Genomic DNA, 18,396 nt, shown 5'->3' with positions numbered 1-18,396 from the left:
GCACTATGAGTTTTCTTCAAGAGACATAAAATGAGTTTGAGCATGAATTCTCAAATCGAGAGAGATTGAGTATAGTTGGATTGGACGAATGATAAATGTGAAAGATATTTTATCAAAAAATAAGCACAGATGGACTACGTCTTTTGAAGATAAAGTAGTTCATCTTTGGTTTAATTATAAACTAAATTGGCTTGGTTTAAATTAAAGGTTGTTTGATTTTAAACCAACTTGATTTGGTTGTGAATCAAACTTAAGGCTAACATATTAGCGTTTGGTTTAACAAATTTTATTTTTTTTAACAAACCAAATCCGTTAAATATCTATAAATATTACTCTTATGGAGAGTTATTGACAGAGATTAAAAATCTAATTATTAGGTTTTAAATTAGCCACCTAAACCTCCTCTCCTTCTCCTTCTCCTTGCCGCCGCCCAATACAAGAGCATCTTCTTATGTTGCCACCGCCCACCTTGGAAGAGAGCTTGTTGCCGCCAGCCATTGAGGGACTTCCAAGGCTTATCACCAGTCCTTAATCCTTCTAGGATCAATACCTCCCAAGGGCTGACCATTCCGGAGCCAAAGGATGCTACAACCAGCAGTAGAAGCAAGAAACACGAGGAGAAGCAATGGTTGCTTCTCCACTAAAAGGTATCGCTTCTTCCTTTCATTTTGGCTTTTGTTTCAAGTCAATTGTTGTCACTGAACAACCACGCCATATAGGTTCATTACCCCTTCTTGACAGCAAACTAGACGACCTTTGAATGGCAGTGTCATCCCATCCATTCAATCCAATTTATATCACCAAGTTGCTTTGAGCCATCGAATACAAAATTGAACCAAAGGTCTTCTCTCGGATCGCTTGTCTCCCCCTCCCCCCTCCCTTCAAGTAGTATCAAAGCGGAGACATGACATGTGACTTAGGGAAGTCGTCTAGAGGAAATATTGACGTGGATATGAGTAGAGGCAACCTTACTCAAGGTTGCTAGTTGATGTCGTTTTCGTTTCTCATCATTCAAAAAGTATAAAGTTATTTATATCTTATTTATGATTATATTTGCATGTGTATGTTTCCTTAGATGCATTTTATGCATAGCTAATGATAAAATATTTATTGGGCTTCCGCTGCTAAAAAACCTCAATACTACATAACTAATACTAACTTTCATTAAATATCAAGTGCATAAAAGATATCATGTAGGAAAGATTCTTTCACCATTCAACTAAGTGCAAGTGTCAAACTTTTTTAACCTTGATATTTATTATACGACAATCCGTCGACTAATACTTAAGCAACACTCTATAAACATTTCTAAAGTGCTACATGATTTGTGATTCCAAAGTCTATAGTCCGCGAAGAAGGATAAGATTCAAAGACTAATATAGTGCTAAAAATAAAATTGTTATAGAGGGAAATATGATATGGATTGAACATAAATGTCAACTCCTTCTAGAACAAACAAACTAAAGTATTCTACATTTTAGTAATATACTTATGTCATCAAATGCTTAGCACTTTGGTAATGCATAGATATCATACACGTGGGATACTCATGTACTATCTATGGTTAGAATAAGCACAACAATCATGACAACACCAAAGGCAATGTCCAATTTCTTAAACAAGAACATAGCACATGCGCCAATAGGTAGGTTTAACTCATCAACATGAGGAATAGATCCTCATATCAGATATTTTCCTCCTGAGAAACATTATAGTTGACTACAATGGAACATCAGTATTTCTTCTATTGTGCGTATAAATTATCCAACTTCATAATATGATTTTTTTTAATCTTGTGTGTATCTTGCAAACTTCAAAGAGTACTCTTTTAGATCGATCCAGTTTTTCCCCTTTTTTTCTATCATGACAATGTAAAAAGTCATCTGGAATGAAATAGAATTAAGAATTTGATCGGTCAATTATTGACGTGTCAATCCAAAACTGATGTGTTACTATAAAATTAGCTTTTAACCATTCCACGTATAATAAGAAAATAATGCGAAAAGAAATCATTTCAAGAATATTTTCATAAAAAATTATTAGTTTAGGAAGTACTAGATAATCGAATCGATATTTTGATTATGACAAAAAATTTAAATTAAAATTATGTGGAGAACTAACAAGCTGAGTTGAGTGTACAGGGATCATAGAAAAGTTCTAGTTGAGATTGGACAAACAAGTTCTAGTTTATGGACCGAACAAAAAAGTTCTAGTCAGATAGACTGGGCAGAAAGACTTAACAAATCAAAGCACCATGTAGGAAGTCTAAGAGGGTCAGTAGATCGATGGATTAGCGAAGATCGAACATCACAAGAAAGTATTGGGAGCCGAGGATCAAATGTTGAACAAAAGTCCAATCGAGTTTAGAGGATCAGATAATTGACATAAAGTAAACTCTCCTGAGAGAAGTAGGTGAGGATGCATTCTCTTAAAGGGAATAGTAGGCGTCAGTTTGATTTAGGATTTCACTAAAAATCTAAAAGTCAAGATCAAACAGTTGTAAAACTATCTAATTTCTATAAATATGTATTGTTCTAACTCTATGATGTAGGAAATTAAGGGACCAAAATTTCAGGTTCCGAGAGCCCCTATTGGATTCAAGCGACCGGACGATCCAGGCTCCCGGATATTAGCTGTTTGGGCAAGCAAGGCAGATAAGGTGGCAAGTCAAAATTAGCCGAAGACACCTTAGCTTTCAAGTGCCCGGAAGGCTCCAGGCGCCCAAAGAAAGATAAAGTGCGACGAAGTCAAAGCTACCCGGCAACCTCTACGTTAACATTTCAGACACCCGAAAGAGATACAACGCCTGGAGATGCTAAGTTAGCGTCGAGAGCGGATCAATGAGCCAACATGGAGGCACCCAAAAGGAGTTCTAAGTGCCTAGATATGTCCATAAAAGCAGCTGCGAGGGGAACCCTTAGAGCATTAATTTATGCTCTTCTGACGACAACTTTGAATGCGAATGAAGCACCTGATGTTGGGATCGTCCCGATACAATGCACGTCCTTACACATTTCACAAATGTGTAGAACAAAAATGGAATAATAATTAAAATTAATTATCATAACACACGCATGTATAGACAAGAAATAGTAAGTACAAGACATGACAGGAATTTAAAATTTTTATAGAATAATAAATTATTCTACGCTACCTGGCATATGATGCTACGCGGAAAGGGCATCAATCGAGATGTCATCGTCGAAGTTCCGCCTCTACTGGTGATCCATGCCAAGTGATCTTCAGAATAGCTTCTAAAGTCTCAAGTCGTGTCACGGTCTTCAGTGCTAGCCGTCGAGCAGCAATGGTCAATACAAGAAAAAATTCTAATATCAGAAACACGCAACAACACATGTTGTGTTCATTTTTAGGGCTTTCTAACTATCGTCGAAAATTGAATCTCTGGATAGTAAGAAAAGGAAAAAGGAGACCTGAATAATTTTCAAAAAAATGGAAAAACCCTCGAAAACTTCACAAGTTTCCACGGGGAAAACCCTAATGTACGATCCTCTAATTGCTCTGACGGTGAACCTAACCGTCAGCGGCTTCGATGGTGGAATTAGCTCCGGTGAAGCAAGGGCAGCGGCAGTAACCCAATCCAACAATGTTTCGGTGAGCTTTCGATGGTGGCATCAACCAAAACAGGTTGGCGGCGGCAGTAGAACCAAATGAATCAACCAAACCCCCTTCGATTTGAATCAATCAGTGTTTCCTTTTGTTTGGTCCAACCACACAAATATTCTCTCAAACTGAGAATCAAATTTTCAAACTCATTTTAAGTCCTTCAGAAAATTTGTAGTGCGTGTAATCCAATAGGTTCTCGATATGTTGGTCGTCCGTAATTAACCATTAATTGTGGAACGATCATGAGTAGCACCTAATAGTACATCATGATCCTCAATTGATCAAAAAATCAACGATTGATTCTAGAATAATTTCTAAATTTTTCAGCATCTTTAATGAAACGTGCCTCGTTCCATTCACTATCTTATACCTGCTTGGTTTAGGACATGATCTATGTGTATCAGTCCTAACTAGGCTGACTACGTCACACCTAACCCAAGTTTATTTTCTTATTTTGTGGATTCAAGTTACTTGTACATGTGTCCAAGAGTGTCATACTTTTGACATGTGATACTTTGGCCAAAGACTTTTAGTAACAATTCTAACAAGCGGTCACATGATATACGTCTCTTTTTATACAAAGCGGTGAATTCTTTGTGGGCTATTTAAACACCTTCGGGCACTTCGACTTATACCCAATCATCTCGGGTACACGCCTCCTCAGAGATGTTTTCTTAAGATGTTAAAGTATAAGCCTCCATGATCAAGGTGACTTAAATACCGCAAGTCAAAGGAAACTTGCACTTAAACTGTAGTGAGATCTTCATTGACATATGAATCAAACCATATGAAGTCTCATGGTAGGTCACTCCAATGAACTGGTTACTTTTATCAGCATCTATGTTTAACTCTCAACATCCAATGTCTCCAGCCAGTGAAAATAACTGCTTTCAAACCAAGGAGTTTAAACGTGCTAGTCTCAACAGAATCAATGATGTCTACGTTCACTAATTCATCGACTAGGGATAATTTCAATACATTCATAATTACACATATAGAGATACTCACAAGTTGTAATCCAATCACAAATTCTCTCATGCTATGAATCATATTGCAGACATTCAGTAAATAAGTCTAAAATCCAATCAAACATATAAAATATGCACTTAAATAGTGAATTTATATTTATTTAATAAACAGTACAACCATAAGGTGATTGCTTTAGAACACCTCTCAAACATAACACCTGAGATGTTGTTGCGACATCAGAATGCTACACCGACAACCATACACACTCTTCCATTATTTTGTCGGTAACTTTAAGTTTTGCAATATTCATCTTTTGTATTTTATTATTAGGACGGTAAAAGTGTTACTGATCCTACATCTATTGTAAGGGCGAGACTCTTTCTCATAAGAGAAAAAGTTTAGTAGTGAATTGCTCACTGTAAGCAGTTAAGGATTACGGACTTTAGAGAAGCGACCAGTGGCTGTGAAGCAAGTAAAAGCAAATAAGTCTTTACTTGTTTACGATTTAGAAGAAATAGAATTTTTAACAGAATTTCATAACGGAAATTCTTAATAGAATTTCTTAACAGAATTTTTCATAGAAAAAATTCTTAACAAAATTTCATAAATTCTTAACAGAATTTCCTAACCGAAATTCTTACAGAATTCTCTCAGGTGGATACGAGGCTTTATCTAGAGGCTACAGCAGGGACCTAGAGGAGGAATTGGTTTTGGCCTCCTGATGGGTTTGGGCTTCCTGTGTTTTCCCTGAACACCCAACTCAAGTCCACCAATAATAACTCATACCACTAAATGGTTATTATTGAACTACCTCACTAATCCCATATTATAATATGGGCTCCTTCTTATCATGAGTGCATTAATCTCCTTGTGTTTAAGATATCGTATGTCCGTCAATTAATTGAATTACTGACAACTCAATTAATTAACTTCTTGTTCCGAGAGTAGTACCACTCAACTTTATTATCATGCGGAACTAAGTCCACTTGTAAAATTTACATAATAATCCTTATGAGCTCCTCAAGGGGACATCATCAGCCTAATTTATTAGGACACAGTTTCCTTCTATAATCAACAACACACCATATATATAGCATTATCTCCCAACTCATCGGGCCTTTTGATTTAACGAATAAATCTCACCCTTTGATGAATTAAAGAAATACATATTAAGTATATGTGTTTGTTATTATATAGGGATTAAGAGCATGCACATCCATAATAACTGAGGTCTAGTTCGATTATATAGTCAGTATAAATCGAACGACCTCAAACGGTCCTGCTCAATACACACAAAGTGTACTAGTGTAATTTAATAGTCAAGATTAATTAATACCAATTACACTACAACCACTCCAATGGTTTGTCCATATCCATCTTGGTTGTGAGCTACTATTTATAATTTATAAAGAACCGATTAACATGATCTTCTGTGTGGCATCACATACCATGTTATCTACAATATAAATTAAGTGGACAACTACATTATAAAATGCTGACATTTGACCAATGTGATTCTCATTTCAAAATATTTCAAATAAAGATGTTCATATAAAAGCTAGGCTTATAGTATATATCCCAACAAGTCTTACCCTATAGCTCTAACTTATTAGGTTTACCCGTGCCTAACTTCTAGTTAGAACTAGTCATTTCCATATTTAGACTTTCCACCTGCCAAATATCCAATCACATTTGACTTGTTTGAACTTTCCCTTGTCTAACCTCTAATTAGGACCAGTCACTTCTATTGGTAGACTTCCCACGTGTCAAATATTCGATTACTCTTGACTTGTTTGGATTTTCTCTTACCTAACCTCTAGTTAGGACTTTCTACCTAGCTTCACTCGTCAGGACTTTTCCTAGCCTCCAACTAAAACTACCCAGCCTCCAACTAGGACTTATATTACCTAGCTTCCAATTAGGATTTCTCCTACCTAACCTCTAACTAGGACTTTTCCTGTCCCCTCCTACTAGGACTTTTCTTGCCCAGCCTGCAACTAGGACTTTCTTTACCTAGCCTTAATTAGGACTTCTACTTTGCCTAGTCTCAACTAAGACTTTTTGCTAGTCATCTGGGCTTCGATACGTGTACTTGTCTCGATTTAATGGCATCTAGCTGGTGGATGAGCAGTGACGATCGATATTAACTCAAGGTAATTTTTTCACCTCCTTTTAATTTAGGATTTAGACGCTTTGTGGCATCACTATTTTACTATAAAGAGTTTATCCCTCTTTCCATATATATCGACAGGGTTTTGCATGCTCTAAATTTTGATCGTCTTTTCTTCAATTCCACCATATAAAAAAATTTAAATGTGAAGAATTGGCTAGTTTAATGCATGTCTCTCAGTCTTGTTGCTTCTTGTCTTTTTTGTGTTTCAAGTTTTTCAGCGGTTGTTGTTTCTCGGAGAGATCTTCGTTTCAGCGCGATGATAAGTTTGTCGGTGCCTGAGTTTGTTGGTCCGAGAGCGCAATTTGACATTCCAATCCGAAATACGATGGCTTCCCTTGGAAAAGTTTCGGCCGCTTTGAGCCTGCAAATTCAGCTGGATTCGCATTGCCCCATCATTCCTGGATTGCCTGACGATGTGGCAAAGCGCTGCCTCGCACTTCTTCCGCGCAGTGACTTCCCTCTCGCGGCGGCAGTTTGCAAGACGTGGAGGTCGTTTATTCAGAGCAAGGAATTTCTCGCCATTCGAAAGCAGGGAAATAAGCTCGAAGAATGGATGTTTGTCTTGACTAGCGACGCCGAAAGGAGTGAGGGGCGTTGGGAGGTGTGGGGAGCCTCGGGCCAGAAACTGAAGGTGCTTCCGCCGATGCCTGGCCCTGTAAAGACCGGGTTTGCCGTCGCCGTGCTGGAGTCTAAGTTTGTCGTTGCGGGCGGATACGTCACCGTCGTTGATGGCGGCTCGAAGAACGTGTCAGACGATGTCTATCAATACGATTCGCGTCTTAACAGGTACTCAATTTTCAAATTGCTTTCCTAGTTCACGTCTCGATCGGCTTGTGATACTGAACAAACCTGCACACCGCTTTCTTTATCACTTTTGTTGCAGATGGAGCTCGCTAGCCAAGATGAACGTTGCACGTTATAATTTCGCATGCACTGAGGCGAATGGCCTGATATATGTTGTTGGAGGAGTTGGATCCAATGGAGAAAGCTTATCGAGTGTCGAAGTTTACGACCCGGAGAAGAACATCTGGAGCTTGATTGAAAGCCTTCGCCGGCCGAGGTGGGGTTGCTTTGCATGTAGCTTCGACGGCATGCTTTACGTGATGGGTGGCCGTTCTAGCTTCACAATTGGGAATTCCAGGGTGGTCGACATCTATAGCCCAGAGAAAAAGTCTTGGTGTGAGATGAAGAATGGTTGTGTCATGGTGACTGCTCATGCCATGTTAGGCGAGAAACTCATCTGCATTGAGTGGAAAAACCAGCGTAAATTGGCTATCTTTGATTCGGTCGATAAGTCATGGCACAGTGTTTCCGTGCCAGTTTCAGGGAGTTCTGCTGTAGGGTTTTGCTTTGGGATATTGAACAATAAGTTGTTGCTTTTCTCAATGAGTAAATTGCCTGGATATAAAACTCTGTTTTATGATCCAGATGCTCCAGTTGGATCACAATGGCAACAAACGTCTTTGTTTAAGCCTTCTGGCTTTTGTTTGTGCAGTGTAACCATAACAACGTGAAAAAATAATAATAATAATAATAAAAGCATAGTTCATTACTGAATCAATCTTAGTGTATTTTGGCAACAGTCATAATAGAGTTTGAACATTTAACTTTTGTATTCTAACTTGTATCTATCTACACAGTACCAGAAACAGGTAAAGTGTACATGGGGCCTCCACGTTGAACAATTGATAGAAATACCAAAGACACTCTAGCCATCAAAGCTCATCTTCTGCTTCCTTCTTTCTTTCAATCTAAAACTGCATGCCAAACTGGGCAAGCAGCAGGTGTTAGACTTCGTCTTTTTCTCCTCCTTGAATTCTTCGCTTGGCTTCCCCACATTGCAGCAACAGGATGTGATTCCAGAGAGTTTGAGGGTTTGATGATTGAGCTGTGGGAGGATATTTGCATCGACCTCAAACAATTCTGGAACTTGTTTTTGGTTTGGTACAACTTCATTGTCTAGAAGAAGCTCGGAGAGCTTCCTTTTTGCAGCATCTGGCGAAAAAGACACGATGGTGGAATTAGGAACTGTGAATTGCTTGTTCATTTGGAAGTTTGGACTGCTTAACCTGGAAGGAGTCAGATCTGAAGAAAACATGAATTAGCTTCTCAATGGTAAGTTTGGTTGCAACTAAAACAAAGTCTCGTTTCAACTATAGAAAAATAGATTATCACCTTTGTAGAATCTCTAAGAGATTCAGTATTGTTTAAATACTACCAAACTTTTGAAGCCCTACTTAATTAGTTAGCTTCCACCATTGTTCACCATATTTCCCTTGAGGAAGATATCACTGAATTTCAATATAGACTGTTAAAGGCTTTTTGTGCTATGATTTTTAATAGTCAAGTTGGACATTGGTTTTGGTTATGTGGGTGCAGCCTCTCCAAAGGGAATCTCCTATCTCCATAGTTTTTCATCTTAACAAGTCATACTTAATAATCAGGTCTCATTTGTTGCGATAATGGTTTCTTTCTTATAATTAGGTCGAACTAGTAACCACAGTGATTTTATAGTTTGACAATAAATTTTGAAGTGAAAAAAGCTAGGAAATGTAGTGTAGGGTTGTAACTTATTTTGTTTATGAATATAAAGACAATATTTAAGTAGTGATTGTTACGTAGGAAAGCTCATCTTATTGCTCAAGTGACCTAGGACTAAGATTGACCTAAGTAAATTGATGGTTGACTTAGTATCAACAGTGTAGGTAGCTAGCTTATAAAATGTAAGTTGAGTCAACCTACAAGTTTTGGTAGGTCTACGATCATTGAGGTAGCCTACGATTTTTGTATTTTGACCTAAAGTTTTTGTTGGGGTTCTAATGGTCAGGAAATCAAGGTTAGATTGACCCATATGCATTGGTAAGTTAACCTTAGTGTCTGGAAATGACTATTAGGGACTTTTTTCACCTAAGGCTTTTATCTATAGGGTGAGGTAGAAGTTAATTTCTCATTTGAACTAAATTCATATCATCTTGAGAGAGTAGCTCTTCTAGAGGGGATCTAGAAGCAATTGCTTGGCTTGTATCATTCACTAGGTCTCTAGCATTGAGGGTTTACAAAGTATGATTAAGGAAGGCCGTCATGGTAACGAAAGCAAGAATACTTGGTGGTTGACTCACAACCAAGAGAAGTCTAGTCCGATGGTATCTTGATCTAGATAAAGTCTAAATTAAGGAAGGTGTTTGTCTAGTCAAAGTCTAGATTAAGTAAAGCCTCATAATGAAAGTCTAATTGAGAGGGGTGGCATGGAGTGGCTCTAAAGTCCTCCTATGTACAATGGGTGCAACACTACCAAATATTTTACTAAAACAATTCTTTAAATGAAAAAATAGAGCAAACTTCAACAATGAGTATGCTATCACTAGACCATATACTCTGTATGATCTAACAATTATATTTGACTTGTGTTGCTCAAATTCCAAAGTTTATTTAGCAACCTCTTTGTGATTCTTTGTAAAGGCAGTGTTGGCAGCAACCGACGACTAAACCCTTGTTTGGGTGGGTAGTTATACAAAATTTTGAGTCTTTGACACATGTGGCACAAGATCAAAGTTTGGAAGCATATAAATTTCTATACTTTGGATTTTTTATCGAGTGGAATTACCTCCATTCACACTGACAAAATCATCTTCACAATCAGAATCCAGCCACCCTTGTGAATCAAAGAAGGCTTCTTCTTTACTTCCTACAAATCATAATGAACAAGAGTTATTTCAGGAAGCATAACCTAAATAACTTAGTCTGCCACATCCAAAAAATACATAAAGAGATTTCTTGATATAATGTAGCCTTGATCTAAATTTCTACAGTCTTTAAAGGATCACTGAAATATAGCCATCCTCCTTGTTAAATGTTTGTGGTACTTATGCAAGTTAGGGTAAATTCCTCTTTGTCCCTCTACTTTTGCAAATTACATTCCAAGTTCTAAAAATGTCCTAGATTTCCAAATTTCTATTAGTTTTTCGCTTAGGTCAGGTGATGAAAAATATCATCTGATATAATATTAGGTAGCTCTCTTCATTAATATTTTGAAAAAAGGTAAATAAAATGATGTCTGTATTTTTTTTTCCTTATAAAACTATCAGTCTAAGATTGGCTAGCTCTCCTCAAATTGATAGATATATGGTTTAATAATGATAACTACTTAATCAAATCTAACCATCAAATAAATCTTTATCACTTTGTACAATATAAATAAGTCACAAGAAAGATAGGAGGAGCATACCTAAAGCCACCTGCTTTCTCTCAGAATCCAGACCTCGCACAGTGGCTTCCACATTGAGCAGACTCATGGCCTGAAGAGAAGTGAGAAGTGCTCCGAGATTGAAGGCCTGAAGGGGGATCTCAATATAAATGGTTAAGCAAGAGGTTGCAAGTGGAAAGTTGTTGTAAAGGAACAAGAGGAGTAGTGGAAGCTTGATTAATTGTAAAGCAACAGTGACGTTGAACAAAGGATTGATTAGGAAGATTTGATGAGTGGGAGTGGGGCAAAAAGTGAAATCATGGTGGGGTGGCCATCATATTGCATCCCCGTCTGGGTATCAATGCTTGATTACAGGGGTGCTTCCATCTCCATGTGGGCTAAAAACTTTGGCATTGTGTGGCTTTTAGATTAAGTTTTCAGTTGTTATGTTTCTAAAAAATGTTGCTTTTAATGTTCACAAGCGAACTCTAGAGAGCTTGAAATTTAGCTTGAGTTAATAACTGTGCAGCAAGCGAAAGATACCTCATACCCAAAGAAAGGAATCTCAAATTCGTTTTTTTTTCTTCTCTAAGTTTTTCCTTCATTTTGCTTTAACCAACGCTACCACATGCTTACCACTTGTCAGGTTTTTTTCCCCCTTCCTCCTCTCTTCCTCTCCTATCTCTTCTGTAGGATTGAATGGTCAATTGAAGGGACAAATAGCAAGTAATCTGAAAAATCTAAAAATTCAAGTAAAAGATCAAATTAAACGTTAGAGTGTTTCTTTTAAAGTGTTTGTCGGTGTCAAAGATAAGTCGCAAAAATAAGTAAAAGCAAACAGAGAAAAAAGAAAAGTAATTCTAACAGAAGAATATAATATAGTTCAAACATTTAGTTCTACTGCTTGATCGATCGATTTGTTAAGTGAATTATCTCTGGTAAATCCCACTACTAATCTCCATGAAGAAGGCAACAAAACATTACTCTTTTTAACATAAGATAAAAATAATTTGCTCAAAGACATAAGTGTCACATTCTGTGTATCTCAAAAAATTGAAGTGTTGAGATCTAGAAGGGTGAATGGCAATTCATTTCATTTCTTATTCATTGATCGTGTACTCATCTACAAGATATTAATGCACAATAGAAAATATAAAATAAATGCAGAAACAAAACACAAGCACAAAGATATCTCAATTTTATGTGATTCGAAATCTCTAATTCCTACTTCATAGTTTAGAATCTTAACAGTAGCACCACTATACTTTCTCCTTCTTGAATACCTTTCAAAGGCTGAAAAATCTCTTACAATCATTGTTCTTATGAGCAACACAATAGGTGTAGGATCGAAAGTGCGCTAGAAGGGGAGGAGGTAAATAGCACTTGTCATTTTTTCAATTTTTAAAGACGCAACGAAAAATAAAAATATAAAAGAAAAATATTCATTTTCTTTTTTACTTAGTTCATAGCTTACGGCTACTACTCCAAGGTCCATGGTCGTTGACCACCGCTTTCGATGGATAATTCACTAGTATCTTCCTTCTTAAAAAGAAGGAAAAGTTTCATCTTTTACAAAGAATAGAATCAATAACAAGTTTACCAGTCCTTCACAAATTAAAGCATAAAAAGATAAGATGAGAGTGAAAAGTTATCAACAAAAGGTTTACAATTTGAACAAAGTCGTCGAAGTAGTACATTGACATAGAATTGAAATTCTAGAGCACAATGGAAGTATAAGGTGATAGAAAATTATTGTTCAGAGCTATTGGTGAAGACTCTCTTTTATTAGTTATTTTGGACACCTTCAAAGCACCCAACCCCAATCTGATCCGATCCAATCCCGTTATCACCATGATTCTGTCCATATCCAAGTGTCTGAAACCCTTCCGAATGCCTGAATTGTTGACATGGTGAGAGTTGGCAAAGCGTATCTAATTTGTATCTGATCACGACTTATTCATCCCCAAACGTTTGGATTGCTTCTGAGCGCTTGGAGGCTGAGGTAGCTTGGGCAATCTGCATTTGCCATCTCATCTACTTCGCTAGCCCAAAATACTTTTATCCGGGTGTCTAGATCAAATAGGGGCACTCAGACCATCTAGGCGTCCGGATCCAATAGGGGCGCCTGAAAACTCTTTTTTTAATTTTTCTTTGAGTTAACTTTCCTACATCACAGAATTAAAAGAAAATGAGAAAAATATACAAAATTAAGTTTTGACAGTTTTACAATTGTTTAATCTTGACTTCGGATTTTCAATGAAATCTTAAGTCAGATCGACATCTACTGTTCTCTTCCACGGGAACGCATCCTCACCTACTCCTCTCAAAAGATTTTACTTCTCCGTCAAACATCCGATCATCCAAACCTATTTGAAATTTCTGCCCAGCATTTGATCCTCTGACCCTTAGTCTCTAGTCCAACAGATCTTGATCCTCTAGACCCCATCGAGTTCCTCCACATGGTGTCCTTGATCTATTAAAACTTATGTCCAGTCCTTTCGATTAGGACTTCCTTACCTAGCCTCTAGTTATAACTTATCTTACCTAGCTTTTAGCTAGGACTTTCCTTTCTTAGCCTCTAGCTAGGACTTATTTGTTGTGTTTCTTGCATGCTTAGATTAGTTCATCAATTCACAAACAATACTTAACCTTAACTTTTGCCAACATCAAAACATTGGTTCGATTCTAATGCTCCCTGCAATAATAATCTCTCCCTTTTTGATATTTGATTACCTGGTTTAAAGTTAAGTTTAAATTTTTATAGAGAAGGTTTTAATAACTCCCTTTAAGTTTAAGCTCCCTCTTAATTTAAGATATCTTTTAAAATCCTCCTTAAATTAAGACACCCTTTTGAAAATATTTAAAAATTTTTTAAACCTCCTCATTTTCTCCTCCTTTACATCAAAAAATAGGAGACTCATATTAACACTATTTTCAAAACTTAATAAGATTTTTAAAAATTAAAAGCTTTTTGAGTAAAAAGTACATACATAAAAGCTCTAGGTGACAATTTCAAGATTTATCCCTATTAAGATGGATTCTAATGCCAAAAAATAACTAAGTCCTAGAGTCCAAGTATGCATCATGTAAAAATATAATATTTAAAAATATATTTATGAAATTGTTCTTATTAATATGTCTAACTTTTATTACTAGTTGACTATCAGAAGATAGTAGTTTTCACTGAATTAGTCAAATTAAGTGTGGATTTCCAACTATTCATTTACTATGATGGATTACTTAACTTGATCAATATTAATTCATATTTTTAGTCCAGATTTATGATGATGCACTAACATAAGCATCTAAAATCCAAGCTTGGCCCTAAGCATCTCACACCATTCTAAGCAACTCAGTATACAAACAAGTTAATCTTAATATGCTTGTGAGATGCTAACTGCCTAAATCTATAAGTTCATATTTTCTACAGGAAGTCCTAGGCTAAGTTCAAATTTTAAATAATTAATTTTAAAAAACATAAATTTTTAAAAGTAGGTTTGAAGAATAGATTTTAAAAAAATTATGTTTGAAAAACATAAGCTATAAACTTAAATTTTGAAATCTAATTTAAAATATAAGGTTTAAAAATCACAAGTAAAAATCCTACTCTACTGAGCACATGTAGGATCGAAGAGAGCGCTAGAGGGGGGGGGGGGTGAATAGTGTTATCTTGTAGCATTTTCTCGATTTTCATAAATTCGTCAATTACGTGTGTTCGTTCGTAAATCAGAGATAACGTTCTAGCAGAAATAATAATTGCAAAAAATACAAATATAAAAGACACAAGTTTTTTTTACTTGGTTGTCAACCACAAGCTACTACTCTACGGCCCAGGATCTTTAATCATTTATGTTTGGGCAATCCACTAATTAATTCCTTCCTTACAGAGAGGAGTTGTAATGATTTACAAAATCAGAATACGATAACAATTTTATCATACTTAAATTAAAAACATACAAGTAAATCGTTACCAAATCATCGGAGATTGAGATAAAGACTTGCGGTGCAGAACTTCGGCATTACGACGGCTTCTAGGATGATCCTTCGCATGCAGACTGCCGTCGGATTACTATAGAATGCATTGAATTGATGTTCTAAAGCCTTCTATTGAAGGTCTTTTATAAGGCTTTCTGGCATAATCAAAATAAATAATGGGTTTGAGTCCAAGCATGTTATAAATAAATAAAATACTTAGATAAAAAAATTTTATCCAAGGGGCGAGTGTCCAACTTAGGTTTTAGCTAACTACTAAGCAATAGTAGCTTGACCCAGTTAGTCAAGTTTAAGTGTATCATTCCATTTAGCTTATGCTTAGGAACACTTAACTTGATTCATCATTTGTTTAAAGCCCAAGTTAGGTTTGATGCACAGATATAAGCATCTAAGACTCAGGCTAGAATCCTATGCATCTCACATTATTCTAAGTTTCACAATCACAAATAAGTTAGTTGGTGTGCTTTGTGAGATGCTCAACCTAGATCTATAGGTACATGCTTTCTAGGGGAAGATTCTAGTCTAAGGCTAAATCATTCCTTTATTTTGCTTTGAAATCAAAATTTAAAAATAAGTTTTTCAAAAATAAAAGAATAAACTTTTTAAACCATTTTGAAAAACTAAATAATAGCAGATTGTAAAAACATGAGTTTTTAAAAAAAAAACTTGAATTTTTCCCTTAGTTTACCAAGCATAGTCCTAATTATCTTCTAATTGTACTGAACTCGAACTCTGGTAGAGGTTTAGTAAATATGTCTGCTAAGTTAGATTTTGACTCAACATAGTCGAGTACAATTTCTCCCTTAGCGATATGGTCTCTTATGAATGATATTTGACCTCTATATGATTTGTTCTAGAGTGGTGCATTGGGTTCTTGGTCAGATTTATAGAACTTATATTATCAATTAACACCTTAGTGTTATTATATTTCAAATTACAATCTGTTAATGTGTGCATTGTTGGGATGTATACTATAAGCCTAGCTTTTTGTATAAACATCTATCTTGAAATAATATTGAAATGAGAATCACTTTGGTCAAATGTTTGCATTTTTTGTTAATGCAGTTGTTTACTTAATTTATATTGTAGATAACATGGTGTGTGGTGTCACACAGAAGATCATGTTATCGGTTCCTTATAAATTATAAATAGTAGCTCACAACCAAGATGGACTGGAACAAACCATTAGAACGGTTGTAGTGTAATTGGTATTAGTTTATCTTGACTATAAAATTACACTAGTACACTTTGTGTGTATTGAGCAGGACCGTTTGAGGTCGTTCGATTTATACTGACTATATAATCGAACTAGACCTCTGTTATTATGGATGTGCATGCTCTTAATCCCTATATAATAACAAGCACATATACTTAGTATGTATTTCTTTAATTCATCAAAGGGTGAGATTTATTCGTTAAATCAAAAGGCCTGATGAGTTGGGAGATAATGCTATGTATATGGTGTGTTATTGATTATAGAAGGAATCTGTGTCCTAATATTTAGGCTGATGATGTCCCCTTGAGGAGCTCATAAGGATTATCATGTAAACCCTGCAGGTGGACTTAGTTCTGCATGATAATAAAGTTTGAGTGGTACTACTCTTGGATTCAGAAGTTAATTAATTGAGTTGTCAGTAATTCAATTAATTGACGGACATACGATATCTTAAACACAGGGAGATTAATGCACTCATGATAAGAAGGAGCCCATATTATAATATGAGATTGGTGCGGTAGTTCAATAATAACCCTTTAGTGGTATGAGTTATTATTGATGGACTTGAGTTGGGTGTTCAGGGAGAACACAGGAAGCCCAAGCCCATCAGGAGGCCAAAACCAATTCCTCCTCTAGGTCCCTGTTGTAGCCTCTAGATAAAGCCTCGTATCCACCCATGAGATTCTGTTAGAATTCATGTTTCTGTTAAGAATTCTGTTAGAAATTCTGTTAATCGATTTTCTATTAGAATTCTATTAAGAATTTTGTTAGAATTCTGTTAAGAATTCAGTTAATATAAATTTGGATTAATTCTAAGTAGAATTATGTTAATTTTGTTATCCAACAAAATTATATAAATTTTGTTATGCAATAAAATTTTATTAAGTTTTGTTATCCAACAAAATTTAGTAAAGAAATTTTATTATCCAACAAAATTATATAAATTTTGTTATACAACAAAATTATAATAATTCAGTTATTTTTTCCTAAAATTTCTATGATGGCAAAGCTATAAAAGGGGAGGATAGGGAGAGGGAAAAAACACAACAATTCTTTCCTCCTTGGATTGCTAGGGCTGGCGGCACACATAGGGCTTTTCCCTCTCTTTTAATTGCTAGGGCCGGCGCCCCTCTTAGGATAGCTTTCCTCCTTTGATTGCTTGAGTTTTCTCCTCTCACTCCTTGCTAGGGCCGGCGCACAAGGTCCCTAATTCTTGCTAGGGCCGGCGGCCAAGAAGGAGAGAAGGAAGAAGAGAAAGAAGGAGAGGAAAAGGAAGAAGAAGAAGCTTCTTTCCTTGAAGTCCTTGCCATCGGATTAGAAGAAAGGAAAAGAAGGAATTGGGTGGAGTCATCTTGGAAGATCGTTGCCCACACAACATCCAAGAAGAGGAGAGGAATACAACAGAAGATCAAGAGGTCTTCGGGTAAAGAACATCTCCTACACAATCTCAAAAAGAAAGGTACAATTTATTTATTCCGCTGCGTAAATTATTTTCTTTGTATGGATCCTAAATACCAACACAAGAGTCTAAGATCATATGCTTCGATCAAGGTATGTTTTGATTCCTCAAGAACTTGCTTGATCAATCAAACACATGTCTGATCGAAGAAGAAGGTTGCTTGGAAAGGTTCTGTTTCCGAAAAAATTTTTGTCTGACAAGAATTGAACGGAACAGGATTCTAGTTTCCAACAGAAATGTCATAAGGCTCCCATCATGATCGTGGTGGAGAGTACCTCTTAGGAGAATTTAGGAGTTACTTATCAGAGGTTGGGATTCAATCCCAATTGTCTGCACCTGGTATACCCCAACAGAACGGTGTGGCAGAATGAAGGAATATGACTCTTATGGAAATAGTTAGATCAATGATGAGTTATTCAGAATTACCGAATTCATTTTGGGGATATGCTGAAGGGAGACGCTGATAAGTTGGAACCACGTACGGAAGTTCGCTTGTTTGTGGGTTATCCTAGAGGAACGAAGGGTGGTTTGTTTTATAGTCCTAAAGATCAGAAGGTCATTGTTAGCACCAATGCCCAATTTTTAGAAGAGGACTATGTAATGAACCACAAGCCCATGAGTAAGATTGTTCTAGAAGAAATAAGAGGGGACACTTCTACTTTAGTACCAACGGTACAAGATGAGATACCACAAGTGACTGCACCGCGTGTCACAAGTGATACACAATTACAGGTAGTGCCTCGTCGTAGTGGGAGGGTTGTTAGACAACCTGATAGATT

At 36.3% G+C, this 18,396-nt stretch overlaps 2 protein-coding genes across 2 annotated transcripts; one reads left to right on the top strand and one right to left on the bottom strand.

Moving 5' to 3' along the window:
• Positions 1-6,710: 6,710 nt before the first annotated feature.
• On the top strand, positions 6,711-8,297 carry LOC141846641 (F-box/kelch-repeat protein At1g67480-like). The gene is made up of 3 exons (XM_074734682.1): positions 6,711-6,746; positions 6,977-7,552; positions 7,650-8,297. The coding sequence occupies exons 2-3, from the start codon at positions 7,023-7,025 to the stop codon at positions 8,278-8,280; spliced, it is 1,161 nt and encodes a 386-aa protein (XP_074590783.1). The 5' UTR covers positions 6,711-6,746; positions 6,977-7,022; the 3' UTR covers positions 8,281-8,297.
• A 140-nt stretch (positions 8,298-8,437) lies between these two features.
• On the bottom strand, positions 8,438-11,058 carry LOC141845763 (uncharacterized protein At3g27210-like). Its single transcript, XM_074733763.1, has 3 exons — positions 10,992-11,058; positions 10,371-10,451; positions 8,438-8,851 (listed from the first exon to the last, which is right to left on the bottom strand). Exons 1-3 carry the CDS (start codon positions 11,056-11,058, stop codon positions 8,475-8,477), a joined length of 525 nt encoding a protein of 174 aa, XP_074589864.1. The 3' UTR covers positions 8,438-8,474.
• Between the last annotated feature and the right edge of the window lie 7,338 nt (positions 11,059-18,396).

The sequence above is a fragment of the Curcuma longa genome, chromosome 15 (genome assembly GCF_044706935.1).
Source record: "Curcuma longa cultivar G26 ecotype Majalengka, Jawa Barat chromosome 15, ITB_CL_G26_1.1, whole genome shotgun sequence".
Lineage (NCBI taxonomy): Eukaryota > Viridiplantae > Streptophyta > Magnoliopsida > Zingiberales > Zingiberaceae > Curcuma > Curcuma longa.
This window is presented reverse-complemented; position numbering and strand designations above follow the sequence as displayed.